Source organism: Mus caroli, unplaced genomic scaffold, assembly GCF_978045245.1.
Source record: "Mus caroli unplaced genomic scaffold, Mus_caroli_1 scaffold_15, whole genome shotgun sequence".
Lineage (NCBI taxonomy): Eukaryota > Metazoa > Chordata > Mammalia > Rodentia > Muridae > Mus > Mus caroli.
In genome coordinates, this window is record NW_028227270.1 from 57,085,639 (window position 1) to 57,112,563 (window position 26,925).

The 26,925-nt window shown below is 46.0% G+C and overlaps 1 protein-coding gene across 11 annotated transcripts in view; it reads right to left on the reverse strand.

The window, feature by feature from the left end:
• Nucleotides 1-26,925, reverse strand: part of Aopep (aminopeptidase O (putative)) — a 322,738-nt gene that overhangs the window by 102,943 nt on the left and 192,870 nt on the right. For all 11 annotated transcript variants that reach the window (XR_015045417.1, XR_015045416.1, XR_003834639.1 and 8 more), the window contains 3 exons: nucleotides 26,673-26,779; nucleotides 4,475-4,577; nucleotides 3,837-3,944 (listed from right to left, as the gene is read on the reverse strand). Coding sequence is in view for 7 of the 11 variants with exons in the window: in XM_029468263.2 (XP_029324123.1) it covers nucleotides 3,837-3,944; nucleotides 4,475-4,577; nucleotides 26,673-26,779 (318 nt within the window). In the remaining 4 variants the exon portion in view is untranslated. The remainder of the gene's footprint in view (nucleotides 1-3,836; nucleotides 3,945-4,474; nucleotides 4,578-26,672; nucleotides 26,780-26,925) is intronic.

The following is a 26,925-nucleotide window of genomic DNA, read 5'->3' on the forward strand; positions in this document are numbered from 1 at the left end:
AATACAGGGTGGTGGTGAAGGCCCCTATGAAAACATTCTCTCTCTCTCTCTCTCTCTCTCTCTCTCTCTCTCTCTCTCTCTCAACAGTGTCCTGCCCCATAGTTGGCTGCCATTTTGGAGCACCTGTGGATTCCTGCCTCCAAGGGTAGACTAGAGGCTGCAACCAGTGCCTAAAATCACACAGAAAAAAACATGTGGGGAATCTCCAAGATGTCCCCCGAGAATTGCTATGTACTTTCTACACTCTGTCCTGTGATCCACCCCATTTGAGACACTTGTTTCTCATCTGAAGTCTCTAAAACATCTATGACCAGAACTGACCCAGATGGGTCCTCTTACTCCTTTTTAGAGACCCAAATCTGATCACACCGCACTAGCTTTCCTGCTCCCTCTTGTACGCTGCCATTGCCCCGGGTGGACTTGTGAGAGTAATCCTTCCCACTCATTGCCTGCTGAAACAGAAATATGCCCTCAGGAAGCTGCCTTCCCTCACCGTCTCCTCTGCTCCCTTCTGAGTTTTGAGGAAGAAGTTAGACATTATAATTGGACAAGACCCAGTGGAACTAAGATGTGAGCCTGCAGGGGAAGGTCACTGTGATCTTGGAAACAGGACAACAAGAGGGGCTGGCAGACTAACAATACTGAATCCTGCGCAGCAGGAGTTCAGAGGGGGAAGGGACAAAGTAGGTGAGCCAAGAATAACTAGGTAGCAGTTAGCAGGGTAAATGAGAACAACCTACACAATTCATATACATTGATTTAATAGTATATATAAAAGAGCAAAAAATGCCCAATAGCCACTAAATAAGGACAGAGGGACAGCCCCTGGCATAAACTTCAAAGAGGTGAACCAGGGAAAGGACAAGTGATTCTGTCAGTTTCTAGCTTCTAGCTGGCAAGCGACACCTCCCCAGCTTAGAAGTTGATAAACTAGTAAATTGCCCAGATCCCCCAAATTCTCAAATATCTAGATACTTGCAAAGAGATGGGATTTATCATTCCTTTTTTTTTTTTTTCCTAGCCAGGAGGGCCTGGAGTGTTTGCTGGAGAGATACACAAATGTGAGAATTGAGCCACTGAGGACAACTGGTTGTGAGCACCCGCAGAGGTACCCAGGTGCCGGTCTTCATCTGAGGAACAAACGAGAGACACTGGTCATGAGGGGCAGCTCCCACATTTCAGGAGGAGGGAGTCAAACTCTTCCAAAGAACTCTGTGTGATTGCTGCAGCTGTGCACCCCTCCCCATCCATAATACCTACCTGTCAGACCAGAGAGGGGTTGTGGAACAAGCCTAAAGTGAGTTGGAACCAGAGATGACACTCCAGCACACGTCAGAATAAATAAAAGGTCAGGGCGGGGCTCTCCATGCTGAGACTGAAGAGGCCGTGAAAAGGAACACAGCCCCAGTGATGTCTAGCAAGTTCCAAGGAGTGAGTACACGGCCCAGGAAAATTTAAACTTAGCTATTTTGTGACACAGACCAGAGGCCTGCATTCCTAAGCAGTAAGAACTCTGAAGCCACACAGCCTGGGAAACTGCAACGTGAACATCAATTTGATAATGAAATTGAGCCAACAAAGAGCTGAATCGAAATAAAATATTCCTGAATCTAGACACATGGTTAAGTGGTGGTGAATACTAAAATCCTTTTTGCTGGCAAAGCAAACCTTAACAATGTAACAGTAACAACTGAAAATGAGAGAATTGGGGACATAGCAGAAGCATAGAGCTGCCTATTCTGCCTTTTAAAAACAATAAAACAAAACAAAACAAAGCATCACTTCTGTTTTTGGCTTTTGAGACAGGTCTCATCCTGTCCTTGGTTAGCCTGGACTTGCTTTGCATCCTGGCTAGACTGAAACTCAAGGAATCATGACCATGCACCTCCTCTTCCCCAGGCTCAAGCATGCTGGGAAATCACACTTGCAATCAGTGTGCCACATTTGTAGTGATGCTTCTTGACAGAACTGTCTAGCAGAAGTTCTGTCTCATGTTACTACAAACTCACTTTAGTTTCCCTTTTCACTAAACTTGGGTAAATGAAATCTTGGAAGCACCCACAAGCCCAGTGTGGTGGTGCACACATGTAATCTCAGCTCTAAGGAGGCAGGAGTATTAGAGACAGTCAAGGTAAGCTTGAGCTATATAGAAAAACCTGTTTCAAAAAAGTAAACAAAGTAAAATAGAATAATAACAACAAGGAAAAGCAGAAAGCAACGAAAGTTGACAAGGGGGAATCGGTGAGAATGCAGTCATGTGACCATGAAGAACAGGGTTGGGGTTTCAGAAAATGTGATCGAAGAATCAGCTCTGCCACTGCTGGGAAGCCGTCTTGGTTGGCAAAGCACATGCTAGGTAAGCACAGGGACCTGGGTTCAGCTCTCAAGCATCCATATCACAAGCCAGTGTAGAAAGATGGAATGTCCCACGGATATACGCTTGTGGCAGGGAATGGGGCTTCACCCCATTTGGTGGTTGGAATATGCTTGGCCCAGGAAGTGGCACTATTAGGAGGCATGGTCTTGTTGGAGTAGGTATGGCCTTTTTGGAGGAAGTGTGTCATTGTGGGCTTGGGCTTTAAGACCCTCATCCTAGCTCTCCAGAAGCTAGTCTTCTCCTGTTTGCCTTCAGAACAATAGAACTCCCAGTTCTGCCTACACCATGCCTGCCTGAATGCTGCCATGTTCCTGCCTTGAGGATAATGAACTGAACCTCAGAACCTGTAAGCCAGCCCCAATTAAATGTTGTCTTTATAAGAGTTGCCTTGGTCATGTTGTCCATTCACAGCAGTAAAACCCTAAGACACCAGACCAAGGTGGACTTTGCTGTGGTAAGGTTTATTTTATATATATTTCACCATAAAATGTGAGCAAAAAATAAATTTATAAGAGAGATGTGGGCCCCTGAACTGGCTCAGTAGTAGGTAGTAGCACTTGATGCTAAGTCTGATGACCAAAGTTTAATCTTGAGATCCACATGGAAAAAGGAGAGAACATGCTGTTCTCTGACCCAAATGTGCACACACGCATGCACAAACACACATGCAAACGCACAAACATACATGCACACACTCACACACACACACACACACACACAATGAAAGAATGATATTCAACAAAATGAAATGGCAAAACCACTTGAGTCAAGGACTTTGTTGCTGTTGGGGGCATTATTTGTTTTGGAGTGTGTGTGTGTGTGTATGAGAGAGAGAGAGAGAGAGAGAGAGAGAGAGAGAGAGAGAGAGAGAGAGAGAGAGAGAGAGAGAATTAAATGCACATGTGTATAAGTGAGCATGCCTGCATGTGTGGAGCCCATAGTGTTTGGTATCTTCTTTCAACCCTACCATCCTTGCTCCCTGGAGATACCTGGGTCTTATCTTCCTCTGTTGGACTTCAGTGATTCCCCTGCCTCTGTGCCCCCTCAGTGTTGTGTGGGTGTTTGTGGGACCCAGGATTGCTGTGTGGGTGCTGGGAATTGAGATCTCCTTTTCATGCTTTCACAACAAGTCTCTGACTGCTGGCCAAGGTGACTCTGAGGTTGCAGCCTCAGAAGGAGACAGGCTTGCCCAGATGACTCCAGCAGGGCTTTCTGGTTTTATAAGGTCACTCAGAATGCAACTGTGTTTGGTGGTGAACAGCTTGAAGTTACAGCTGGTTCCTATACTACCAGGAGCTCACACTTCCCAAACGCATATCCTTCCAGTCCGTATCACTAGGCCCCTCTTTCTTGCAGTAAATGTAACAGTAAATTCTTTACCTTCTAGCACTGACACAATCTAATCCCCAAATGCTGCAGCCCCTGAATTCTGTGAATTCACCAGGATCCCATGAATTACCTGGGAAAGAATCAACTGCCCATGAAACAGATGCACAAATTTTCTTAAAAACGGAAAATAAATTTTCTCTCCAAGTGTTCTGGTTAGGAACCGAAGAAGGAAGTAGCCCTGGGGGAAGAAAGACAGACAGACAACAAGATGGCATCAGGAGTCATCACAATAGCTTACAGAGTCTACTGGAAGGCACTAGTGCATCCAGAATGTTGGGCCTTCTCTGACCCAGACACCTTTTAAATTCTGACCAGGGAGGCTGTGCTTGGCGATGTAGGGCAGACTTCAGGGCCAACAACAACTTTTTTAATGTCATAACCACCTCTGCTTGAACCCTGCAAGGGAAGAGAGGCTCAGAGCCTTCACACCAGGTCCAGTTCACACCTGGTCCAGAGGTGTCTTCTGTTCTAGTTTCTACTCATTTGCAGCAGGAAACTGGCTTCCTCAGGCTGGGTCCTTCTGAAAATGGCCTTGTTTCGAGACTTTTGGTATTAATTAACCTGTGAGTACTCGGTCTAGGCCCACTGAGATGCCGGTGCAGAGGTGGAGGCCCTTTTCTTCGCCTCAGCCATGTTACTCATGGTGTTCAGCTGTATGGCCCCAGGAGTGCTGTCCTAACTAACGCTGTAGCCATCAGACACACTTACCTTTAAGTAATGAACCTGCATGAAGCCCTTCTCTGGATTGAGTCCATGCTTGACAACAGATGCGCCAGAAGCACTCACGTGGCCAGTCTCTTCTTTGTTGGGTCTGGAATAACACAGTGCCACGTGTCTAAGTGCAGTGCGTTCATACTCACTGGGCCATTACCTCTCATCTCTTAGTTTCGGACTTGTGCAGCTGTGCCTCCCTCCAGCTCAACAGTTTCAGGTATAATTGGAAACAGTTTACAGTACAAACTCACACACTCAGCAAGAAGGATTTATACTCAGTCTGGCAACCCAACGTTGGCTATTGGCAATATTTTATGGTACCTTATCCAAGATGAAAGCCTGCCAGGCCCTCCAGGAATCTTAAGCTCCAATATGAATTATTTATCTCTGTGAACACCTTCTTGGTAAGGAAACTGACTGGGAGACACAGTGGCACATGTTGTTCACTTGGGAAAATTATGAGTGGGTGTGCATGCGTGTGTGTGTGTGTGTGTGTGTGTGTGTGTGTTAATTGTAAAGAGTCACATCTCATGATCGAAGCTCTTGTTTTGGGGACAGGGAGGAAATTAGTGATCACACACTCGTTTCATAAATGTGTCTGCATCCAGGGTGTGAAGCTTTGCTGTGGGTTTGTGGTAACACATAATTTAAACCACTGCCTCATTATTCAGCAGGGTACTTCCCACCATGTCCTTAGCTTTCCTAAAATGCCATAGATCCTTTGGACGATGTGTGTTAATGCCAGGTAAGGGGAGAAATGGTCAGAGGGACAACATAGAAAGGTAGGGCTTTGGCATCTGAGCGGGATGGTTTATTATCAACTGTTGTTTGTCTTCTGGAATTGCTGAGATAGATCTCACTGTGTTGGCCCTGGCTGGCCTGGAACACAGGGCTGCCTGTGCCTCCCTCCTGAAGCCTGCTCAAAGGATGCATCACCACACCCCACTTAGCCTTTCTCTTTCTTATCTATCACTCATCACAAGGTTGCAGAAGCTCTTGAACCTTTAGATTATTAACTAGTAAGGTGGAAGTCATTCTACTTTCATCTCCAGGTCCTGTGCAAACCCTTCAACAAGGGCCACGAATAAAATAATAACTTCTTCAATGTAGTAAGATATTCTAATTGCTTTACGTAAAGAACCCCTTAGTAATTTTTAGTGGAATATCCCGGAGCATAGTTCTAGCTGACATGAGGCTCTAAATTAGCAGGTGTCTGAAGCAAAGGCAATCAGAATGCGTAGCTATGGGAACTGACTCCAGAGTTTCCATTTCTCTCCTGCATCCTGAACTTACATGAGTACCCTCTTGAATCACCCACCCTTTTTGACTTCACGAGTCCACTGACACTTATTAACTCAGGTCTCTGCTCTCAAGCCCTTCTCAAGCCCAGATGACTCTTTGAATGAGGAAAGCCACAACAGTTTTGCCAGGGAAATCCTACCACCTGTAGTCTTACTAGGGAAGAGCACCTTCTCAAGGTCAAGCTTCCCAGCCCCAGGGTGAAGAACTCACTACATGGTTCTCATGCTTCTGTGCTCAGAACTGAGACAGTGATGCAAATCTCTGTTCACTGCCTGGCTTCCAGCTCCGGTTCCCAATGACACCTTTAATGGCTGTTTTACCTTTTGCCTAGAAATGGCCTTCCATAAAACGCTCCTCTTACAATTTATTCTTCCCTCCTCTCCAAATGAATAATTATTTAAAATGATCCTTTATGTTGACAAGATCCCTAGCAGGGATACAAGTTCTCAGAGATTCCTGTTAAAGTGGACATAGGGCTAAAGCAAGCAGGGCACAGGCAAGCTCCTCTCAGGAGGAGGCTTTCAGGAGGAAAGACACTCCATCAGCCGAGACCATGAGCTTCTGTCTCTGGGATACCGCCACATATCATGGTGCCAGCTCTATGCAGAGACATGGTACAGAAAAAGCAGGGACCAAATCTAGCCTGCCTCTCACAGTCACACAGAGGAAGCTCTCACACCCACCAGGTGCACATACAGATGAACCTTCCCACCTTCTGCTTCTTGAATCCCAGAACCCAGCAACTCTGGCCTCTCGCTACAGATGGGAAGAGCAGACTCCTTACAGAGGGTGAATTAATAGTACAGCTCCCTGGAGAAATCTAGCAACGATGTGTGCATTTTACTGCACATGTTTTATTTTAACTTAAAATGTTAAGGAAAAGCTGAGCATTCTAATGAATGTCTAAAGTCCCAGTGTCTTAGAGGCTGGAGCAGGAAGAGACAATGTACAGCTAGGCAGAGCTACAAAGTGAGATTTTTCTCTCAAGAGAACCCAATCAGATAAATGAAATCCCAAAAAGGAAACTTTTAAAAAGTTAAGAAAACATGCAAATAAAACAGTATCCACTTTTCCCTCAGATCAGTGGACACATGGGTAGCATAATGGTGTTTACAACTTTTGTGCCACAAAGGACTGGAAACAAATACAAGGGGAGAGCAGTAGAGGAAGTGGAGGTTGGGCTTTGAGAAACTTTTGCTTCTCTCCCGGCAGAAAACTGCTTACTACTATACTACTTCTGTCCACTTACCCTCAACCTCTAGATGACAGAGGACGATGTAGCAGCCACCCTGCAACCATAAGTCAGTAAGTCAGTGTACCCAGAGAACAGAGGGGATAAACCACGGTAAACCTTCTCTCTGGCATAAACTGAGCCCCACGTTAGCCCAGACTGCTTGCCTTCTGGCTGCTTCCTGTGTAAGAAACATATACACCATGTGTTGAGGTCAACTTTCCTTTATAGTCCATTATCCCTACCCAGGTGCACACATGGTGGATGGAAAGCTGGGGTAGCACTAACAGCAACGTGGCCTGGGGGAAGACCAGGGCCTCTGTGCCGGGAACTATGCATCCTCTTCAGCACCCCGCCTCCCTTACAAGAACCGAATGAGGAAAGAGTTGTGAGGATGCCTATTAGGAGCTGAAGAACAGGGGTGGGTAGAAAAGATCATATACTCCAGGGCTTCCTCGAGAGGAAGGCCCTTACATAGCTCCTCAAAATCCTCAGGAGAAGAGTCAGAGACTCTCTTTCCTTCTTAGAAGCTTTCTTTCCTTACTGCAAAGCCTATGATGAAGTTCATATAACTAAAACCACGGTGTAAAAGCAAAGTGTTAGTCATGCTGCAGCTAGCAGGCTCCAGTTTACCCCTCGCCTGACATGCATGGAATGTGGGTGATCAAGTTACCAAGGTCATCTGGGCTCATATGCTCTTGGTTTCTGTTGTACCTGGCACCAAATACAACAACTGAGGTGAACACGACCTTCCTCTACCCTGCCTCTCCTGCACACTCACAGAAGCTATCTGAATACTTTCTGAGTGATGGTTGTATCTGACGCATAGGGATTCCATTTGGAAAGAGGAACCTTAAGAAAGGTCTGGTCCTTCTCAGCTATGATCAGGGGTAAAATTAAGAGAACGGCCTCTGTGAGGTGCTCAGTCAGTTAGGTGTTTGGTTCTGTCTGACCTGCCCAGCTCACATAGATTATCTGCCAGCATCCCTCTTGTGCTTGTGGATGCCAGCTGCCAACTGCCACTACATGCTCACGGATCCCTGTCTACTTGTCAAAGGTAGCCGCCCCAACAAGGAGCAGAGCTTCACTTACACCCTAACTCTGAGGGAGGGAGACTCTTAAGTAGAGACTGCCTCTAAGTTCCATCTGAAACCCACAGGCACCTTGAAGACTGACAGGCAAAGTGCATGCTGGCTAAACACTCGGCTGTGAACACTGCCTGTGCCATGTGCAGCCCCATGAAGCAGAGTTCCCTCATCAGCAAAATCAAGAGATGGCGGCTGCTAAGACAGCTCAGTACAAGCATGGCTGAACCCTAGTACCAACAGAAGTGCCAGGTGGAAAGTGGAGATGGGAGCATGCTGGATAGATCAGCCAGAACGAGGAGATCCTGCCTCAGTGCATAAGGTACAGAGAGGTCAGAGAAGACACTCCAGAGGATGCATGTAGACAAGTGCTTTCACACTTGCTAACATACCAACACAGTGCACACTATACTCTCTCTCTCTCTCTCTCACACACACACACACACACACACACACCACTGCATACAAATGTAGCCTTAAATCTTTGCAGCCTTTGTCTTTAAGCTGTTCTCTGATACCTCATTATCATCATCTCACAAAAAGGAGCAGTGAAATCCCAGTGCTGCTTAAAGCTGGAGGAAGTTGCACCCACCCTTTACCCACAGCTCACAGCACTCTGGGAAGAATGCAAGGGATTCAGAGGTGAGGATGGACTATTTGGTTTTTGCAACACCTTTGTGTATAAAATGGCCAAAAGGAACAAAGACTTGCTGCCAACTAGTACTTGCAGCATCAATAAAGTGAACAGGGCAAACGCTGTGGACACTTGAACTAATATTGTATGGGACACTGTAAGCTTATCAAATAGATTTAACTGTGAGTCTAGCGAGTTTACTTGGAGGAGTCTCCTAGCATTAGATGCAGCCAGTGGAGTATCTATCACCCTAGTGCTGCTGACAAGGGCAATTGCTAAGATGATTTTGGGCAGAAGGAGGTGTGTTCAGAGGATCATGAGCAACACATGAAGGAGAGGTCACCTGCTAAACCTGGCAAGAAAGAACAGCTGGCAGAATGGTGCAAACTCAAAGGAGCGAACACATTTTGATGAGCTGGGTAGAAAGCAAAGGAGTGAAACTTTATAAAGGACCAACTGTCAGGCGTCTCTCATCTTTACTCCCAGCACTGGGAGGCAGAGGCAGGCAGCTATCCGTGGGTAAGAGGCCAGCCTGGACCACAGAGTGAATTCCAGGCCAGTAAGGACTCTACTGAGAGAACCTGACTCAAACGAAGAAATTAATAAATTAACAAGCAGCAATCATCACAAACCCAAAATGCCACATGGTTCAGAATGGCAACAAATCTGAAACTCCCTCTAAGAAACAAAGCATGAAACAGATCGAAAACAAGGGACAGGTACATATGATGGCCTGATGGTCTGAGTAGGATGTCTGTCTGTCTGTCTATCTGTCTGTCTGTCTCCCCCTCCTTTCCCCAAAACAATAATAACAAAACAAAAATTTTAAATTAAAAAATTGGAGGAGATAGAAAATATAAAAATGGAAGACCATGTTTGCCCAGCATGGAGAAAGGCAAATGGAGCAAGCTCCACCCAGCTTCATTCTGTGAGAAGAGAAGTGGGTAGAAACAGGGCTTGAACTCTAGCAGCACACAGGGCTCTGCTTGAGGGAAGGGGAAGGAAGGCCCCAGCCTGACTCAAGGAAGAGCAGAGGGCTTGTGTGGGGGCAGCGGCGTGTAAAGGGCATCCTCAGCGCGAGGGGTTACAGGCGCGAGTGTGTGGCACACCTGCTTTTCAGCTGGACACACGGGATGAGTGGCTGGGAGCTTAGCTAGAGTTCTCAGTCTTGTTGGCAACCGTGCCCTACTGTGATCTTCTATATCTCGTGCTGTCCATAAACATCAAGTGTTAAGATCCTTGCCGCAGTACTGCCAGGAAGAGCAAAACCCAGAATTACCAAAACACCCAGTGATTGTCAAATGCTCAGTGCTAGTAGCAGAACATACTCACACAGCTTCTCAAAAGGGCCTTTGAGCATTTATAATGTAAAAATAGCCAGGATCACCTTCAGAGGGAGATGAGGAAGACACACTGCACCTTTTTATACCTGAGTGACAGCTTTCATACCAATGACCTCTGCAGATATTTTGAGCACCCTACACTCGAAATGGCTTCTGGGTTTCATCCAGGCCCAAAGTTGCCCAGTGCCTCCTGCCCTAATTTCACTTTCTATCTCTCCCTCAGACAGCCGCTGGGTAACTCAACTGGTATTCAGAGTCGTCATGCATGTAGAGAATGTTCCCTGATTTCCATCAATCTTTTAAAGATTTTAGACTGGCAAAATTTACCATTTAAAAAAATGAGTCATTTATGCTGGCCATGGTAGCTCGTACCTGTAATCCCATCCCTAGAGAAACTGAGACAAGAGGCAGGGGAAGGGGGGAGGGGAGGGGGCTTCCAAAGGGGAGACCTAGAAAGGGAAAATATTTGAAATGTAAATTAAGAAAATATCCAAGAAGAAGAAGAAGAAAAAAAGAGGATTACTGCACATCCGAGGTCACCCTACGCTACAGAAGGAGTTCTAGGCCACCTGGACAACACATAGAACTTCTGTCTCAAAAACCAGAGACTGGGAACTCGAAAGGTGGCAGCAGTGAAGGGCACATGTGCATCATGAGGCCTGGACCTTGGATCCCAGCAACCACACAAGCTTGGCCTCTTCACACACCTATAACCCCCAGCTCTGAGGAGAGCTGAGGCAGGTGGATTTCTGGGGCATGGCTGAGAAAACCAGAAACACAAGGTGTAGGGAGAAGATTCTGTCACAAAGGACCATGTGGAGAGTGTCAAGAGGACAAACTGTGGCTTCTTCTGGTCTTTACCTATGCACAAGCACCCCACCACACAATAAATAAGTAGGTGGGCATGTAAGCAAGCAAACCAACCTTAAAACAAAAGGCATATCCAGTAACTTCTACTGTATTCACAAGGCAGTGTAACTATTATGAGTACCTAACTCCAGAACATTCTTTAACACTGCAGAAACACCATAAGCATGGAAAATCCCTTTTCAGTACGGCAACCTTTGATATCATTAGTCTGTGTGTCTCTATAGATTTGCTTAGATGATTCAGAGAAGTGAACTCATAAGCATGTAGGCTTTTGTGTCTGGTTCCTTTCCTAAGGTACACTGTATTAAAGGTTCACATGACATGCTCAAGCAGGTGACAATCCTCATTCTTATTGTAAGTTAATGGTTTATTTCAAGGATCTACCATATTCTCTTTATCTAAGCCTCTAAGTGGACACTTGGGTTGCTTCAGTGTTAGCAACTTATTGATGAGCATAGAGGGAGGAAAGTCTTCAGGCAGCAAGGCTGGGACTTTGAAAATGGACAGGTCTTGGCCAAAGGCCAGCATGAGTAGGGAGTGTTGGTCCCTATTCTCATTTTGCGTTTTTATCTTTCTTTGCACAGCTGCCTGGAAGCTATGTGTCATTAGCTATTTCATTGGTCCTAAAGGTATATGCTAAAACTCCAGTCCAGACACTAGGAAATAGACACACATGGCCACCGTATGGGGCCTGAGCAGCCCAGCTCCCTGTATCTTAGCCTATTAAAGCATTACTAACTCCAAGACAAGAATTCTCAGTGCAACCAATATGGATGTCTTTGACCCTATAGGTGCTCTGCATGCTTGCTTTCTGCAACAAAATCCTCCCATGAGCTTTCTTTTACAGTGTGAGTGTATGAATCCATTCTTCCAGTTGGTCAAACAAAGACCGAGAGACTTCTGTACCCACTTCTGCACCTCACCCTCTGAGCTTTCCTGAGCTAGTCTTCACTGCACTAAAAGACCAACCGACGTCACTTCACTGTAAAAAGTGCTTCAGACTCTAGAATCCCCAGGGAAAGGAGTCTTTGGGCATGTCTGTGGGAGACTGTGTGGAACTGAGGTGGGAAGACCCACCGGCTGTGGGGCTGGGGACACTGTGCTCTGTAAATGGAGAAGGACGCTAAGCAACAAATGTCATCACCTGATTCCTCCTTGTGGATATGGTGGAAGCAGCTGCTTCTAGTTCCTGCCATTTTGACTTTCCTGCCATGACAGACTGTACTTTAGAATTCTGAGCTGGAACAAGCACATTCTACCTAGAGTTGCTTTGTTAAGAGCATTTAACAGCTGCCAGAAATATCTGTGTATACGTTTTTGCGTATAAAACTGACTGTTTCATCTCTTTGCAGTTTACAGCCAGGGTGGAACTAAGGGGCCACGCACGCCATCTTGTTTCTCCTCCTTAGGAGCTATCCTGTCCTCTTCACAGTGACCTGCTCCAATCCTCCAAATCCTCACGAATACTTGCTGCCCTATCTTTCTTCTATAGGAGTCTTAGGAGTCTTAGTGGGTGGGGGATGATATTGCATTGTAGCACTGACTTACATTTTTCTGATGGCTTAATAATTACAGTGAGCATCTTCTGTGTGACTTAACAGTTGAATGTCCTCTTTGGAAAGAGATGTATGCTTGCCAATCCCCCATTTTTCAGTTTGGCTGCCATTATTATTATTATTACTGAGTTGTATGTTTTCATCCTCTTATCAGGCGTGTGATTTGTCAATATTTTTTTCTTCTCTGCTTGGCAGTGCTGGGAACTAAGCCAGGGCCCTCTGCATATGAGGCAAGCTCTCTACCACTAAGGTACAGTGCAGGCCTTGGTTTTTCTAGCTTTCCTGATGGAGTCCTTTGAAACACGGGCTTTTAATCTTAGTTTAATTTACTAGTTTTTTTTTTCTCCTTTTGATTGCTTTCATTTCAGGTATCTTATCTAAGGAACTACTGTCTAATTCAAGGTACTGATCATTTACACATCCATAGTTCCTGTTAATTTTGTAGCTTTAGTGCTTCCTTTTGTGTGTGTTATGAGTGGCATGTGGACAGGCGTTGCCAAGGCATTGCTCACTGAAAACACTGCCGCTTTCTCCAAACAATGCTCTGAGCATGCTTGTTTAGTGTCAATCAACCATCACCCAAGAATCCCTTACTCTACATGTCTATTCTCTTGACAGCACCACAGTCGTGATCACTGCAGTTTGTGGATAGTTTTGAAACTGAGAAGCATAAATTCTCCAACTTTATTGTCCCTTTTCAAGGTTGTTCTGGTTCTACAGGGGTGCTTTGCATTTCCACATGATTTTTTTTTTTTTTTTTTTTTTTGACTCAGGAGTCTAGTGTCACATCCAGTGACCCTGAATGACTCACGGTCTTTTTTTGTTTTGTTTGTTCATTTGTTTTTTTGTTTTTTCGAGACAGGGTTTCTCTGTATAGTCCTGGCTGTCCTAGAACTCACTCTGTAGACCAGGCTGGCCTGGAACTCAGAAATCCTCCTGCCTCTGCCTCCCGAGTGCCGGGATTAAAGGTGTACGCCACCACGCCCAGCTCCACATGAATTTTAAGATCAGTTTGTTTATGTTTACAAGCAGAGAGCTGAGATTTTGAGAAGAGTATGCTGGGTCCACAGGTCAGGGAAGCATACCTGTTCTGAGTCATACAGATGAGGCCTTTCCACATATTCTGGCCTTTCATTTCTTCTACAGTTACTCGTTACTGCAGTTATTCGTTCACATGTGCTGTATTTCTTTTTTCAAATTTATTCCTATATATCCTTCTTTTGATATTATTATAAGTGAATTTTTCTTACCTCATCTTCAAAATGCTCATAATGAATGTATAGGAGCAGCCAAGGTTTATACCTTCATCTTACAGCCTCCTCCTGTATTGAATTTTCTCATTTGCTCTAACACTTTTGGGGGAGTCCCTTAGGACTTCCTCTACAGAAGATGATATCATGAAAACACTGACTCCTTCCCTTTCATGTTCAACCTGAATGCCTCTTCTCCCACGTCTGTGCCTCATTACCCAATGGGACCTTCAAGACATTGGTGACCCTAAGTCCAGCCCTCCTCTTGTCTTTCTTTTCTCCTCAGTCTTTGGATTGAGAGAACAAAGGAACCTGTCATACTAGATTTTAGCATGTGGCAGCTGTCTCCTGCCATGTCTTTGCAGTAGCCTGGTAGAATACTTGCACAGTTTCTGTTAGTCATTTCTGGATCAAAACTACTGACCAAAATACTGACTAGATGATATGAAATGGGACCCAGGGAGCAAGCATATTCTTTATGAAACCAAGTTGGCCTAGGATATGAGAAAGTACTGGTTGGATAAGAAGTGTTCTAAGTGGCTAAGAATTTATAATAAAGCAATGTGTGTCATACCTGCTTCAATCAGCAGCTAGGTGTGCAGGATCCTCAAGATAGGTCAATAAAGAATAAATCACTGCAGATTGGTGTAGTGATATGAATGTCTCTTGGGAAATGTTTCATAGGCTAACAGTGATATACTGGATAAGAGCTATACAAAGCAGCCATATGCACATATTCACATAAAATTTATTTTCTGAATATTCACAGGGAAACACTTGCAAGGCTTATCTTGCCTTAAGGGATTTGACTATTATGAACTTCTTTAATTTAATATTTTACTTTTTGAGGTTATGAAATAACTACATCACTCTTCCCTTTTCATTCTTCTCTCTAGAGCTTCCCATGAATCCCCTTTCCCTGCTCTCTTTCAAAGTCATGGCCCCTTTTTCTGAGAGAGAGAGAGAGAGAGAGAGAGAGAGAGAGAGAGAGAGAGAGAGAGAGAGAGAGAGATCCTCAATACATAGTATTATAATTTGTATTTGAGAGGAGAAGAAGCATGGCTAACTAAGCAGTGACTTTGGAATGCCCTACTTCTTGATGGTTTCTATAACAAAAGAAACCCTAGTAAGTATTACTGCAAAAATAAAACACACATGTAGCTGTGTGCAGTGGCCCACAGAGCTCTCATGTTTAGCTGTACAACCAGTGGCCTGTACAGCTCTAACCTTCCTTCATAAAACTTAGTGAAGAGTAACCAGGGAATGACCACCCCGAGATGAAGATATAGGATTGAGTTAAATTATGCCAGACATGTCTGATACCTTTGCTGTTTAAGAATGCAGTGGAGAGAGAGAGAGACTGCCTCCCACAGGAAACCTGTGTAGGCAGCTGGGAGACAGCTAGTCTCTGGAATGGCAAAGTGCAGAGGTGGTTCCTGGCGAGGTGAGGGCCCTAACATTTTTTAGAGGATAGTTGGCTGACTAGTACCTGAGGTCCAAATACAGAAACTGGGTGTGTCAATAGGGAGGAAGGCCTGAGGCTGGAGTGATAGTGCAGGAATCCTAAAACACAGATGCAGATACCTTCAGACCAACACAGGCTAAAGCTTGGGTCACAGTCTCAGGCAAGAGCTCTCGAAGGCCTCAGAGGCAGGGACTGTTTTATTCTCAGGAGCCTGGTACGATTAGTGGTAGAGGCAAGAGAGCCTCAAGGAGCCCTAGCAGATGGACCACTAGAGCAGCCCTCCTGAGAAGTTAGATCAGCGTGAGTTCCGGGAAGGTAGGGGATTCCCATGAGTCTCAGAAATGCTGCCAGTTCCATTTTTATCTCAGGCCATTAGTATGAACATCTTTGTTCAAATTTCAGATACCCAATTTAAATGCTGCCATTTTAATTTTGTAGCCTGGCATTCTGGCACTTAAAAGGCAAATGTTCTCTAAAGTCTTGGGAAACTTTACTTTTTCACATTGCAGCTAGCTCTGGTTGCCAGGAAGCAAAGGAGGGACTTCCAGGCTCAGGACAGAAGAAATGCAGGGCCAGGACCCCGTGTGTCCCCAGAGACAGGAGACACATCTTCTGCTCTTGCCACATTTGGCAATAATGTGCCAGGTGATGTGGGCATCCATGATGACATCTAGCATGCACTGAGTATTAAGTCAGACCATAAGAAACTACCATTGTTTGTCTCACACCAATCACAGTGACTCCCTAGGGTTCCATTATTCTGTTTTAAATTATTTGGATGCATTTTCCCCTCACATTGACCTCTAATGTAGAAACTGGACAGTGTTATTCAGCCACTGTGTGACTGTAGACAGAAGCTTAGCATGGTAGCACTCAAGGTTACAAGGCAAGGCAAGACTCATGCCCAGGGAACCTGGCATCCTGCCCCTTTTGAAAACCCTATGCTGCCATACTGGGTTGAGACCCAAAGACTTGACAAGCTCTGCAGCAGAGTTTAGGCCTCCATTCTCAGTTGACATCATTCAGATGAGGCAGGATTAGACACATTCTAGCCAAGGATGGCAGCTGTTCTCTTTCATCCTCTTCAAAGTCTAACAAACATCATGAAGCCTGGGGATTCAGTCAGTCCCTTTATAGGGTCAATCACTATGTGAGATCAGGGAAAGCATTGCACTGCATTACTGAAGCCTTCTTTGAAGTTGGGTTGACATTTCTGTATGTTCTGAACAGTGATAAGTTAGAGACTCACTCAACCAGAGCCTTAGGCCACTGTAGCTCTGAGCTCAGCCTTCATTCCTGAAATGTCCACCTAATCCCATCTGGCCTCTAGACTCTGTCTCTTTGATCATATGTGATTCCAAAGGCTGGGTAATCTCCCCTGAACTCCATTTTCATTATGTCATTCCTGGAACTTAAAACAGCTTGGCATTATGGGAATTGTTCCAGGGAATGTGTAACTTTGGCATTTGAAGAGCCATTGCTTAGCCTGCCCTCACCAAGCCATCTTCAACCTCCCAGCTCCCTCATGGAGCTATCCTCTCTGTGTATCCAGCAAACCTGTTCTCTTAGAAATGGCCATTCCACACCTGGAATCCCACTCCCTGCATCCCTCAGCATTCTCAATGCTTCCTGTCCCACCATCCCAGTTCAACGTGCGCACACTCTATCTATGCATGTTTCTTAGAGCCCCTTCTCAGCCTTCCAGGAACGAGATCTCAGTTCCTGCAACTCTTGAGGATAGCACTATCCTAAAGAGTTACCCAGCCTTTGGGATCACGTTCTCTTGTACTGCGTAATCAGCCCATCAAATAAGATACAAAGGCCTAGGGGCAGTGTGATGGTTTGTATATCCTTGGACCAGGGAGTGGCACCATCTGAAGGTGTGGCCTTGTTGCAATAGGTGTGACCTGGTTGGAGTGGGTGTGTCACTGTGGGTGTGGGTATAAGATCCTCACCCTAGTTGCCTGGAAGTCAGTCTTCCACTAGCAGCCTTTGGATGAAGACATAGAACTCTCGGCTCCTCCTGCACCATGCCTGCCTGGATACTGCCATGCTCCCACCTTGCTGATAATGGACAGAATCTCTGAACCTGTAAGCCAGCCCCAATTAAATGTTGTTTTTTATAAGACTTACCTTGGTCATGGTGTCTGTTCACAGCAGTAAAACCCTAACTAAGACAGAAGTTGGTACTGGGAGTGGGGTATTGCTGTGATAGGCCTGACCATGCTTTTATTTGACAGAATGTGGATTTTGGGACTTTGTATTTGGAAAGCAATGGAATGCTTTAAATGGGGCTTAATGGGTCATCCTAGAAGGAATATGGAAGACTTAGTTGCTGGGAGTAATTTGAACTGTGTTGACCTTGCCCAAGTGATTTCAAAGGAGAAGAATTTCAGAATGTGGCATAAAGACTGGTTTTGTGGTATTTTGGTGAAGAATGTGGCTACTTTTTGCCCTTGTCTGAAAAGTCTGCCTGAGACTAAGGTGAAGAGACTTGGATTAATTGCATTGACAAAAGAAGTTTCAAAAAAGCCCAGCAGAGACTTTGTTCTCTGGTTAAGTCTTATGAAGAGAAGTTTGAATAAGCATAGCAAGCTTAGAAAGGAAAAATATAAAATATATGGTTTGAGTATTAAAGGAGTACCAGGAAGTGAAATGGAGCAAAATCTTGTGTTCTAGGAGATAAAGATTAAGGGAGTGGGACCTTGGGGCAAGATCCTACCCCGCTAAATTAGATCCAGGCATGGTGGTACACACCTTTAATCCCATGAGACAAGCATGCTGATCTCTACATTCAAGGTCAATCTACCGAGCAAGAACCAGGATAGCCAAGCTTAGGCAGCGAAGGGTTTAGAAAACATAAAGCTAGTGATAATGTAATAATACAAGGGGATCATGTTCTAGTTCCTGTAAGCAGCAGAACTCGGCAGCTTCAGCCATGTGGCTCTGGCTCTAGAGTTAAGAATGGAAGGAACTACTGGGAAAATTGATGCTGGTTAGCTGGAGCTAAGGAATTAGCAGTGATTAAGAAGAGACAAGCATCAGTGAGGTGAAATCTTCTGGAAATTGTTTTCTGGGAGCACAAAGAAGCTGTGTTCCAGAGATAACCAAGGTTGCACCTCATGCTGCGGCTGGACTTGGTAATATGTAAGAGTCACTCAGGTGGTACTGCTTGTGAAGGAATGAAGGGATAATGGAGAGAAGCTGAGGCTTAGCACTGTGAGAGGCCAAGGAAGGCCATTGGAGAAGGTGAAGCCTCAGCTGTAGTTGATGGCCCAGGACTAAAGGGGTCATGCAAAGGATTTGAGGCTTGGCACCCTGAAGAGAGCCTATGAGAGGCTATTGGTGAAGCCTAGTTGGAGTGGAATATCCCAGTGTATTGGAGATATCAGTATCATGGAGTGATCACCAAGAACTGCAGCGGTAGTGGAGTGGATCAACCTGAGCTTAAAGTGCTACAGAGGGCAGAGCTGGAAAAGTGATGCCAGCCCTTAGGAGGAGTCCAAAAGATCAAGTGGAATCCCAGACACTGAAACAAGAAGCTGTAACATTGAAATTGCCTTGGAGACTCAAAGATGTTAAAGATGCCAGAGTCATGGGACACATGCTGAGGAAAGCCGCTAACAGGGAGTGGAACCAGCCCAGGAGAAAGCAGTTTGTTGCAGTCAACAAAGATGAAAAAGGAGTGGAGATCTGAAGACCGCTTTGACATCAGCCATGGAGTTGCAGAGTTTGGAGTTTGCCCAGCTGGTTTCCTGCCTTGCTTTGGAGATTACAGTTAATTAAGTTGGATGAATCTTAGAAGAGACCTTGAACTTTGGACTTTTAACATTGTTGTGACTGCTATAGACTATGAAAACTTTGAAAGTTGGACTAAATGCATTTTGCATTATGCTATGTTTAAGTGTGGCCCCCATAGACTCATGTTTTTGAACAAGTCTATGGGGACCAGGGAGTGGAATGTGATGGTTTGTATATCCTTGGACCAGGGAGTGGCACCATCTGAAGGTGTGGCCTTGTTGCAATAGGTGTGACCTGGTTGGAGTGGGTGTGTCACTGTGGGTGTGGGTATAAGATCCTCACCCTAGTTGCCTGGAAGTCAGTCTTCCACTAGCAGCCTTTGGATGAAGACATAGAACTCTCGGCTCCTCCTGCACCATGCCTGCCTGGATACTGCCATGCTCCCACCTTGCTGATAATGGACAGAATCTCTGAACCTGTAAGCCAGCCCCAATTAAATGTTGTTTTTTATAAGACTTACCTTGGTCATGGTGTCTGTTCACAGCAGTAAAACCCTAACTAAGACAGGCAGAGATCATATTTACAACATTCTTCAACATGTATGGAGCACCCACTCACTCAGCTCTATGTACTAAACTAAAGAGACACAAGCCAGACAGAGTCCTGAGTTACCAACGGCTGATGGGCTCATTAGAGAAAGATGGATGAGGGGCATAGACAACTTGTACCCTTTAAGGTCAGAAATGAAACACTGTTCACTTATATGGCTCACCGTCAGTATAAAGACCATCAAATAACATGTAAGGTTTGGATAAAGTCATCTCAAGAAGCTCTAGGGGGGAAGGGAGGAGAAACACTAGTTTATCTCAGAGTAGAGATCGAGACATCTTTGGAAGGCAAGAATATTTGTGCTGAGTCATAATGATGTGGAAAAATGCAGCCAGGAAAGGCGTTCTGAATACAGGCAATGTGGAAAATGGCACGGAGGTAAGACTGGACAGTTGGCTAGACAGATGGCTGGCGCTGAGAGTGGAATTGTGAGCCTTGTGGTGTGTATACTGAAGCATCCAGTGCCTGAGATACTGGGAAATATAATCCTTCAAGGTGGTCAGAGTACAGGCATCAGTATGAGTCCTAATCTGAGAGATTTGAACATAGAGAAACACCAACGATGCATACTTGCAGGCAAAACATCACACGAACACAGTTAAGAGGTGGCCATCTACAAGCCAAGGAAAGAGGCTTTAGGAGAAATAAACCTGTCAATGGTTGCAGCTTAGAATTCTGGCTTCTACTGTAAAAAAGTAACTTTCTGCTGCTGAGGTCACTGCATCTTGGGTGATCCATACAGAATGGTCTGTGAGATAAACGAATAGCCAGAGGAGAACAAAGAAAAGCAAGTGGGAAGACTAGGAAAACAGATGCCTTGTGCTGATGCCTTGCAGCCCTCACATGCATGGAGCCTGGGTTCTTCCTGGTGGTGACAGGAAGCTTTTGGAGGATTTTAAGGGAGGAAATGGTAGAGTCGTGAAGCATTTTTAAGGGAGCTCTCCAGGGGCATTAAGACAGGGCAGGGCTGATGGTTAGAAGGAGGAGGTTTGCATATCATGGGCAAGGCCTTGCGATTGTATCCAGCACACAAAGGGAGGAGGCAGGCAAAAAGAAGCAGGGCCACAAAGATGAAAACGTTTCTAAACACAGATAGAGGATTCAAGAGGAAAGGAGAGTCTACTGACGGAATACTTTTGTAGTAGAATGGGTAGTTGCGGGAGGGGGTGTCCCAAGAGGGGAGGGAAGAGGGGGAGGATGGAGCTCTCAAGAGATGAAGGAATGGGAGAGGTTGGAACTCCCAGGAAAGGAGGAAAAGGGTGGGAGGATGGAGCTCCCAGGGGAGAATGGAAGGGAGGAGGGAGAATGTGGAGCTCCCGGGTTCCCATACTGAAGGAGTGTGTGGACCTGAGTTTTGCTCTAATCGGTAAGCAGACACAATGGGATGGCATCGCCAGTGTGTGTGTGCGGCATAGGGAACCAGGACGTGATGTCAGTGGGTAGCTCAGCATTTACCTCTGAAGTACCAAACGGTGAGCCAGACGTGCTGGCAATGGAGTCACAGGAGCTTCCAGCTTTGGCAGGGTAGGAACTCTGTGGCTCTTAACCGTCTTTGCAAACATGCCAGCTCTAGCTCCCTCCCTCCCTCCATGACACTGTGGTAAAGAACAGGCACTCGTTTGCTTTAGCCTGTCCCCAGAAATACCTTGGAAATGCATCTCTCTGAACATGACAGGTACACTTGTCCTTTGCTCTAATGGGAAAAGCCACAGGGACTCTCCTGCTGCTTCCAGGGTACTGTGTATGATTTGCCCGAGATCTCAGCTCCTTTTGTGTAGCTTCCTCCTCTCACTTCTACTTTCTCTTCCATTTTCCTTTCCTGGGAATACTTTTGAATAAGCCTGACATAATCTAAGTTCTGAGTCGACATTTGGAAAAATCCTAAGACTGATTTTGGATAACATCACTCTGGAAGACCCTGTAACTAACTGGGAATGTAGTCCCCCGAGGAACATCAAATGTGGAACAAGAAACAACTCTGATATGACCAAAAAGGAGATGGGGGCAGGGGCAGCAGCAGGAAGAATCCTTGCTTCTGGCGTGGAAGTCAGAGACAGAAGTTCCCTGGACTTCCCAGTGATGCCAGGGAAAGCAGAGGAATAAAGGAAGGAAAGAACGGAAAGACAGTTACAGAATACAGCACAACCAGGACACAAGGTGTAGGGGGCAATGCTTCTCTATTCCCAAGAGAGCAGCATGTGGACTCCAGACAACTGAGTGTTCCCAACAGGGTCAGCTGGTGATTAGATGATGGGGTGGCACTAAAGTGAGAAAGGTGAGCTATTTATCTGCTAATGGCGAAGAAAAAGAGAGTGTTTCTGTAGATAATGGAAGACAGAGGCAACAAAGAGTGAGGTGGGTGCTTATGGAGGAGGACTCTAAACACGTCCACATTGGGCAGAGAGCCCCAAAACAATGTCTGCCCAAACAAACAAAACTTATTCGACCCTTTGATAATCGATAATGCTAGCAATCAGAGAGCTGAAGTCCTAGGAAGAATATACAGCATGTCTGAGGCAGCCTGAAGACAGAGGCAACAGGAGGAGGGGGAGAAGAGGGGGAGGGGAGGGGGAGGGGGAGGGGAGGGGAGGGGGAGGGAGAAGGGGAAGGGGAAGGGGAAGGAGAGGCCAGCCTGGAATTGGTAAGGAAGAAGCCACTGGTTGGAAGGTTGACTGTCTCATAGCCCAAGCCACATGCACCCTAGAGAGGAGAGGGACATCAGGAAGGCATATATCTATCCAAAGCACCAGTTAGGGGCTCTTGAGGGGAGAGATTTTCTCAGGCTGGCTTGTGTCATTTTGCCAACTGATATGTCTACACACACCATGAGAAAACTGCCACATTCTTCAGAAATTAGAAATACCAATTTTAAGAAAATTTGAGAGGTGAAAACTTCCAGGATTCCATGAGAAGAGTTTTAATGAGCATGCTCTATGGCTGGAGATTAGAAGCTGGGAGCTGAGGTATCATGCACATTTGCAGATGGCTTGCACTTTAGCTCTGGACAGAATTACAATGTGCCTCCCACCCCACTATCAGGGATAGTGTTTCCGTGGCCTCTGGGTAATGCATTCATACGAAGGTAGACAGGATGCCTTTATCTATCTAGCACTGTAGCGGCTGTGGTGGCTCAGAGGAGTTACAGCAGCCTTCTGCTTTCTTAGCTTGAGCATTACTTTAAGAATTAATCCCAAAATAAGCAGCAGTAATAAATCACAAACAATCAATCAAATAACAACAACAAAACAAAATAAAGAGGCTTCTTCAGGCTGTGCCTTGTAGTTTGTCCACCACTTGTGGCTTGTCAGAAACCCTTAACCAAAAGCACTTGAGAAGATTTGTGATCCAGCTGTGCTGAGAGTTGAGGGACTGGGAGCCTTGCAGAAATTCCCTAGCATCTGGATAGTGCTGTACTGCTGGCATGAGAAAACTGGCAATTCTGTCTAGGGCTGGCAGATGGGTGAGAGTGAGAGAGTGCCACTGTGTCTCTGCTAGGGCAAAGTCTCTAAACAGCCAACACACACACACTATCATGGACTTAGCAATAAGTCCCCTAATATTTGCAACTCAGGGTAAGTGACTGTGCTTGCAGAGCTGTGACCACCTTAGAGGTAGGAAGGAATTTACAAGACTCTGTTGGAGCTCAGATGATATTCATAGCAAAGTCAGTAGAAGACTCATTGGATGAAACGAATCAGCAGTCAATGTAAGATGCCAAGGATAAGATGCATGTCCAACACTGGGAGTATCGAGGCTGGCAGCAGCTGGTCACATGGTACAGGAAGGTAATCCCAGCACTTAGAGTGGAGGCAGGAAGATCACAATGCAAGGACAGCCTGGGCAACTTACTCAGACTCAAGATTCTTACTAATTCTAGTCTTAAATCGTGGGAGTATAAATCAGTGGCATGCACACAGTGGCACAGGTGTGTGTGCATGCAGTGATGACAAAAGAAGGTCTCAAATTCTTGCTGTGTCTCTTCTTACTTTGTAATTCTTTACTGTGTAAAACCAGCAAGATGCCATTTTCTTTGATGGGGTGATTGGTGTTGCCCACGCACAATCCTTTGACACGCGGCCTTCTGACTTGATTTTTTTTTTCAGTGCAATTGCAGGCAGAGCCATGACAAGGGGGCACAGAGTGACAGCAGTGACACTGCACACATTTTGTCTCTAAGGCTCACATGGCTCTCCACCCATCTTTCAAGATGGTGGAGTAGCTTGACAAAAAAAGGCATTATCTCTGATCACTGTACTGTTTAAAGGGGTTCTTTCTCAGGGTCATCTGCATAGTGAAACACAATCTTAGAACAGGTTTGTATCCCTTTCTTAGTATGCCCTTTCTGTTTTCCATGTCAGTAACTTGAGGTTCTCTGGGTTCATTTTAGGGAGAACCACAGGGGACAGGACTAAGTTGAAGCCAATCAAGTAATTCCTCTGCAGCGAACATGCAGTGATGACTGTTCTCTGTATCAGTCTGCAAAGAATCCTTCAAATGCATTGTTCCAGACAGCCTAAATTTAGGACAACACAGTTTCTGAATATTAAGACAAAGAAAAATAAATAAAAGCCACAAGAAGCCTCGTAGTTCAAATATCTAAAATACTCCCAACTCCTCTCACTATGGAAAAGACAATTGCCTGCAAGTGGGTGGACCACATCTCTGCAGAGGCCAGGGGTGCAAAGGAGCTTCTGGGGGGCAGTGCAACTCATTTTACGAACTGGAGACATTCTGCAAGATGTTGTGGATGCTCTTCTCCACACCAAAGGACCATGACCAGGCAGAATCACAACCATCTGGGGAATTAAACATGGAGAATGGAGAAGGTCTCTTAATTTGAGAAGCAGAATCTGAGGCTGAAACATTTACAGTTCATACAGCTTGCCCTTAGCTGTGGCAGGACCCCATGTTGCCTCCACAGTGATGCCTCCTGAGCTAGCGCAGTCAGCTCTGCTCATGGCAATCACTCTTCACAGCTCCCTTCAGCCACCTTCTCCCCAGCACAGAAACAAGCATGGACCCCAAGGCCAATGTTATCGCACACACTTTTATCTAAAGGTCACATTTCTTAGGAGTGTCTAACACAAATCACGCCCACCTTCACTTACTTTCATGACCTGGATTCCCCAGTGTCTTCTACGTGCATAGCTATTTACCTAGGATCCGTTGCTGGACCATCTGACAACTTTGCTTGCCTCTTCGGTTCCTGGGTGGATGGAGCATACTCACATGAGTACTGGTCTCTTTCCCATAAGCTCCTGCCTTCCACCGATAGGAAATATTCCTATACTCAGCATCTCAAAGTCAGCACGTGCAATAACAGAATCTTTATTAACACCGGTTCTTCCATCTACATAAATGTCATCACCATCTACCCAAGCACTCAACTCAAAGCCCCAGTCATTCTGGGTACTCACTGCCCTTGTCTCCACAGTAAGCATTGCTGGCTGTGTGTCTACACATATCCACACATTCACCCATGTACAGGTGTGTACACACACACACACACACAGCTCACTGCTCTACCAGACCTCCCCTCTGCCCTGCACCTCTGCCCCTCTACACAGGAAACAGCAGGTGACCCAGGATCCCTGCACACCAGAGATTAGCTAGCTTCTGACGAATGTGAGGTAAAGTCTCTCTTGACTCATAGCTCTGCCATTTTCTGTTCCCAAGGCACAGCAAAGCTCTTTTCACTGTTCTTGCTAAGTGGAAGCTCCTTGAGAGCAGGCACCATGTTCACACTGTAAGAGCAGCCACACTGGGTCAGCGGTTCACACAGGCTCCCCAGAGGTTGGCTAAGGGAAAAGATACAGGCACAGTGGCCCATAGCAGAATGGCAGAGCTTCTGGTTCCTGGCTCCTGTCTGGTTGAGCTTTACAACTGTTCTAGCTGTTTCTCCTAAACAATGGATGAGTGAGCCTGGGAGGTGACAGTTGTCATGCAGGCAGGGAGCCTGCCTCCGCAAAGGCAGCACTGCACGAAAGCACCAGCCAGCCTTGCCTGCTAGGGTCTAGCAGGCTTGGTCTGTTTTGGCTCTGGTTTTGCCTCCCAGCATGCTCCAGGCCCAGCACAGGAGCAGGTGCTTATTTAGAAGCATGTAACATCAGCAGAAGGCCCACGGCAGGCCCCTGCCCAGAGGGAGCAGGTTGCCCTTGGGGAGTCATGTACAATGGGCTGAGAAAGGGGAAATTCCTACATGGGCCACCCAGCCCACTGACTGCAGACTTTAAACACTTGATTCCCCTTAACAGGGGCTGCATGGAACCTTCTGTAGCAACCTTGGTGCTCCTGGGGCTAGGCAAGAGGCTACAGGTAAGTATTTATAGCACAAAAACACCAAAGGAGAGAGGACAGAACTGGGAAAATGGCACGAAGTAATCCTACATGTGCCATGTGCAGTCTCAGAACACCACCCAGGAGCTGCGAGTGCAGAGAGCAATGGCGGTTTCCTGCTGGGCAACAACTGAACAAAAGGCCCATTGACATGCACATCTGTTACTACTAAACACAAAGTAGTCAATATTTTCTTACACATTTTCCCCTCTTTGGCTTTAAAGGGTTACTGTCTGACAAACTGTCGAACCCTAACCTTTTTCACATCCACAGTTACCACATAAAGTGACTATTAGAACTTCAAGTGAGGAATTTAGTGCCGGAAATGGCCTCATGCTAGCTGTTATTTCTGCCTGCCTGCCTGTCTGTCTGTCTGTCTGTCTGTCTCTCTCTCTTTCCCTGACTAGAGAGACACTAGGAAGTTTTCAAAAGGCAAATCAAAACCCACACTCAGAGAGACTTAAAAGATAGCAATCATGTCCCTAGTGTGAGGAACCCAAGCCCTGTTTGATTTTAAAAGCAAAAAGGAAGGAAGGAAAAGAGGGAGGGAGGGAGGAAGGGAGGGAGGGAGGAAGGGAAGGAGGGAGGGTTGGAGGGAAGGAGGGAGGGAGGGAGAGAAGGAGGGAGGGAGAGAAGAAAGGAAGGAGGGAGGGAGAGAAGGAGGGAAGGAGGGAGGGTTGGAGGGAAGAAAGGAGAGAGGGAGGGAAGGAGGGAGGGAGGGAAGGAGGGAGGGAAGGGAGACGAGGTGGTGGGAAGCATTGGTGCCTTACCTTAACACCTGCATTCCCTCTGGGCAGTTCCGAAGCTCATCCTGCAGGCGGTGCCAGCGCAGGCAAGCCCTCAGCTCCTGCTGCTCCAGGGCCTCATGGGGGGGCAGCTGCGTGGGACACAGACACAAAGAATGTGCACAGCAGTCATGTGTTGGGTCAGGTTTTACTCAGCAAAGGATTTGCTTTGTTTCACTGGGGGACAACTGGGCCTACTCAGCTCCTCGCTCTCCAACAGAAAACAACCAACTGGTCC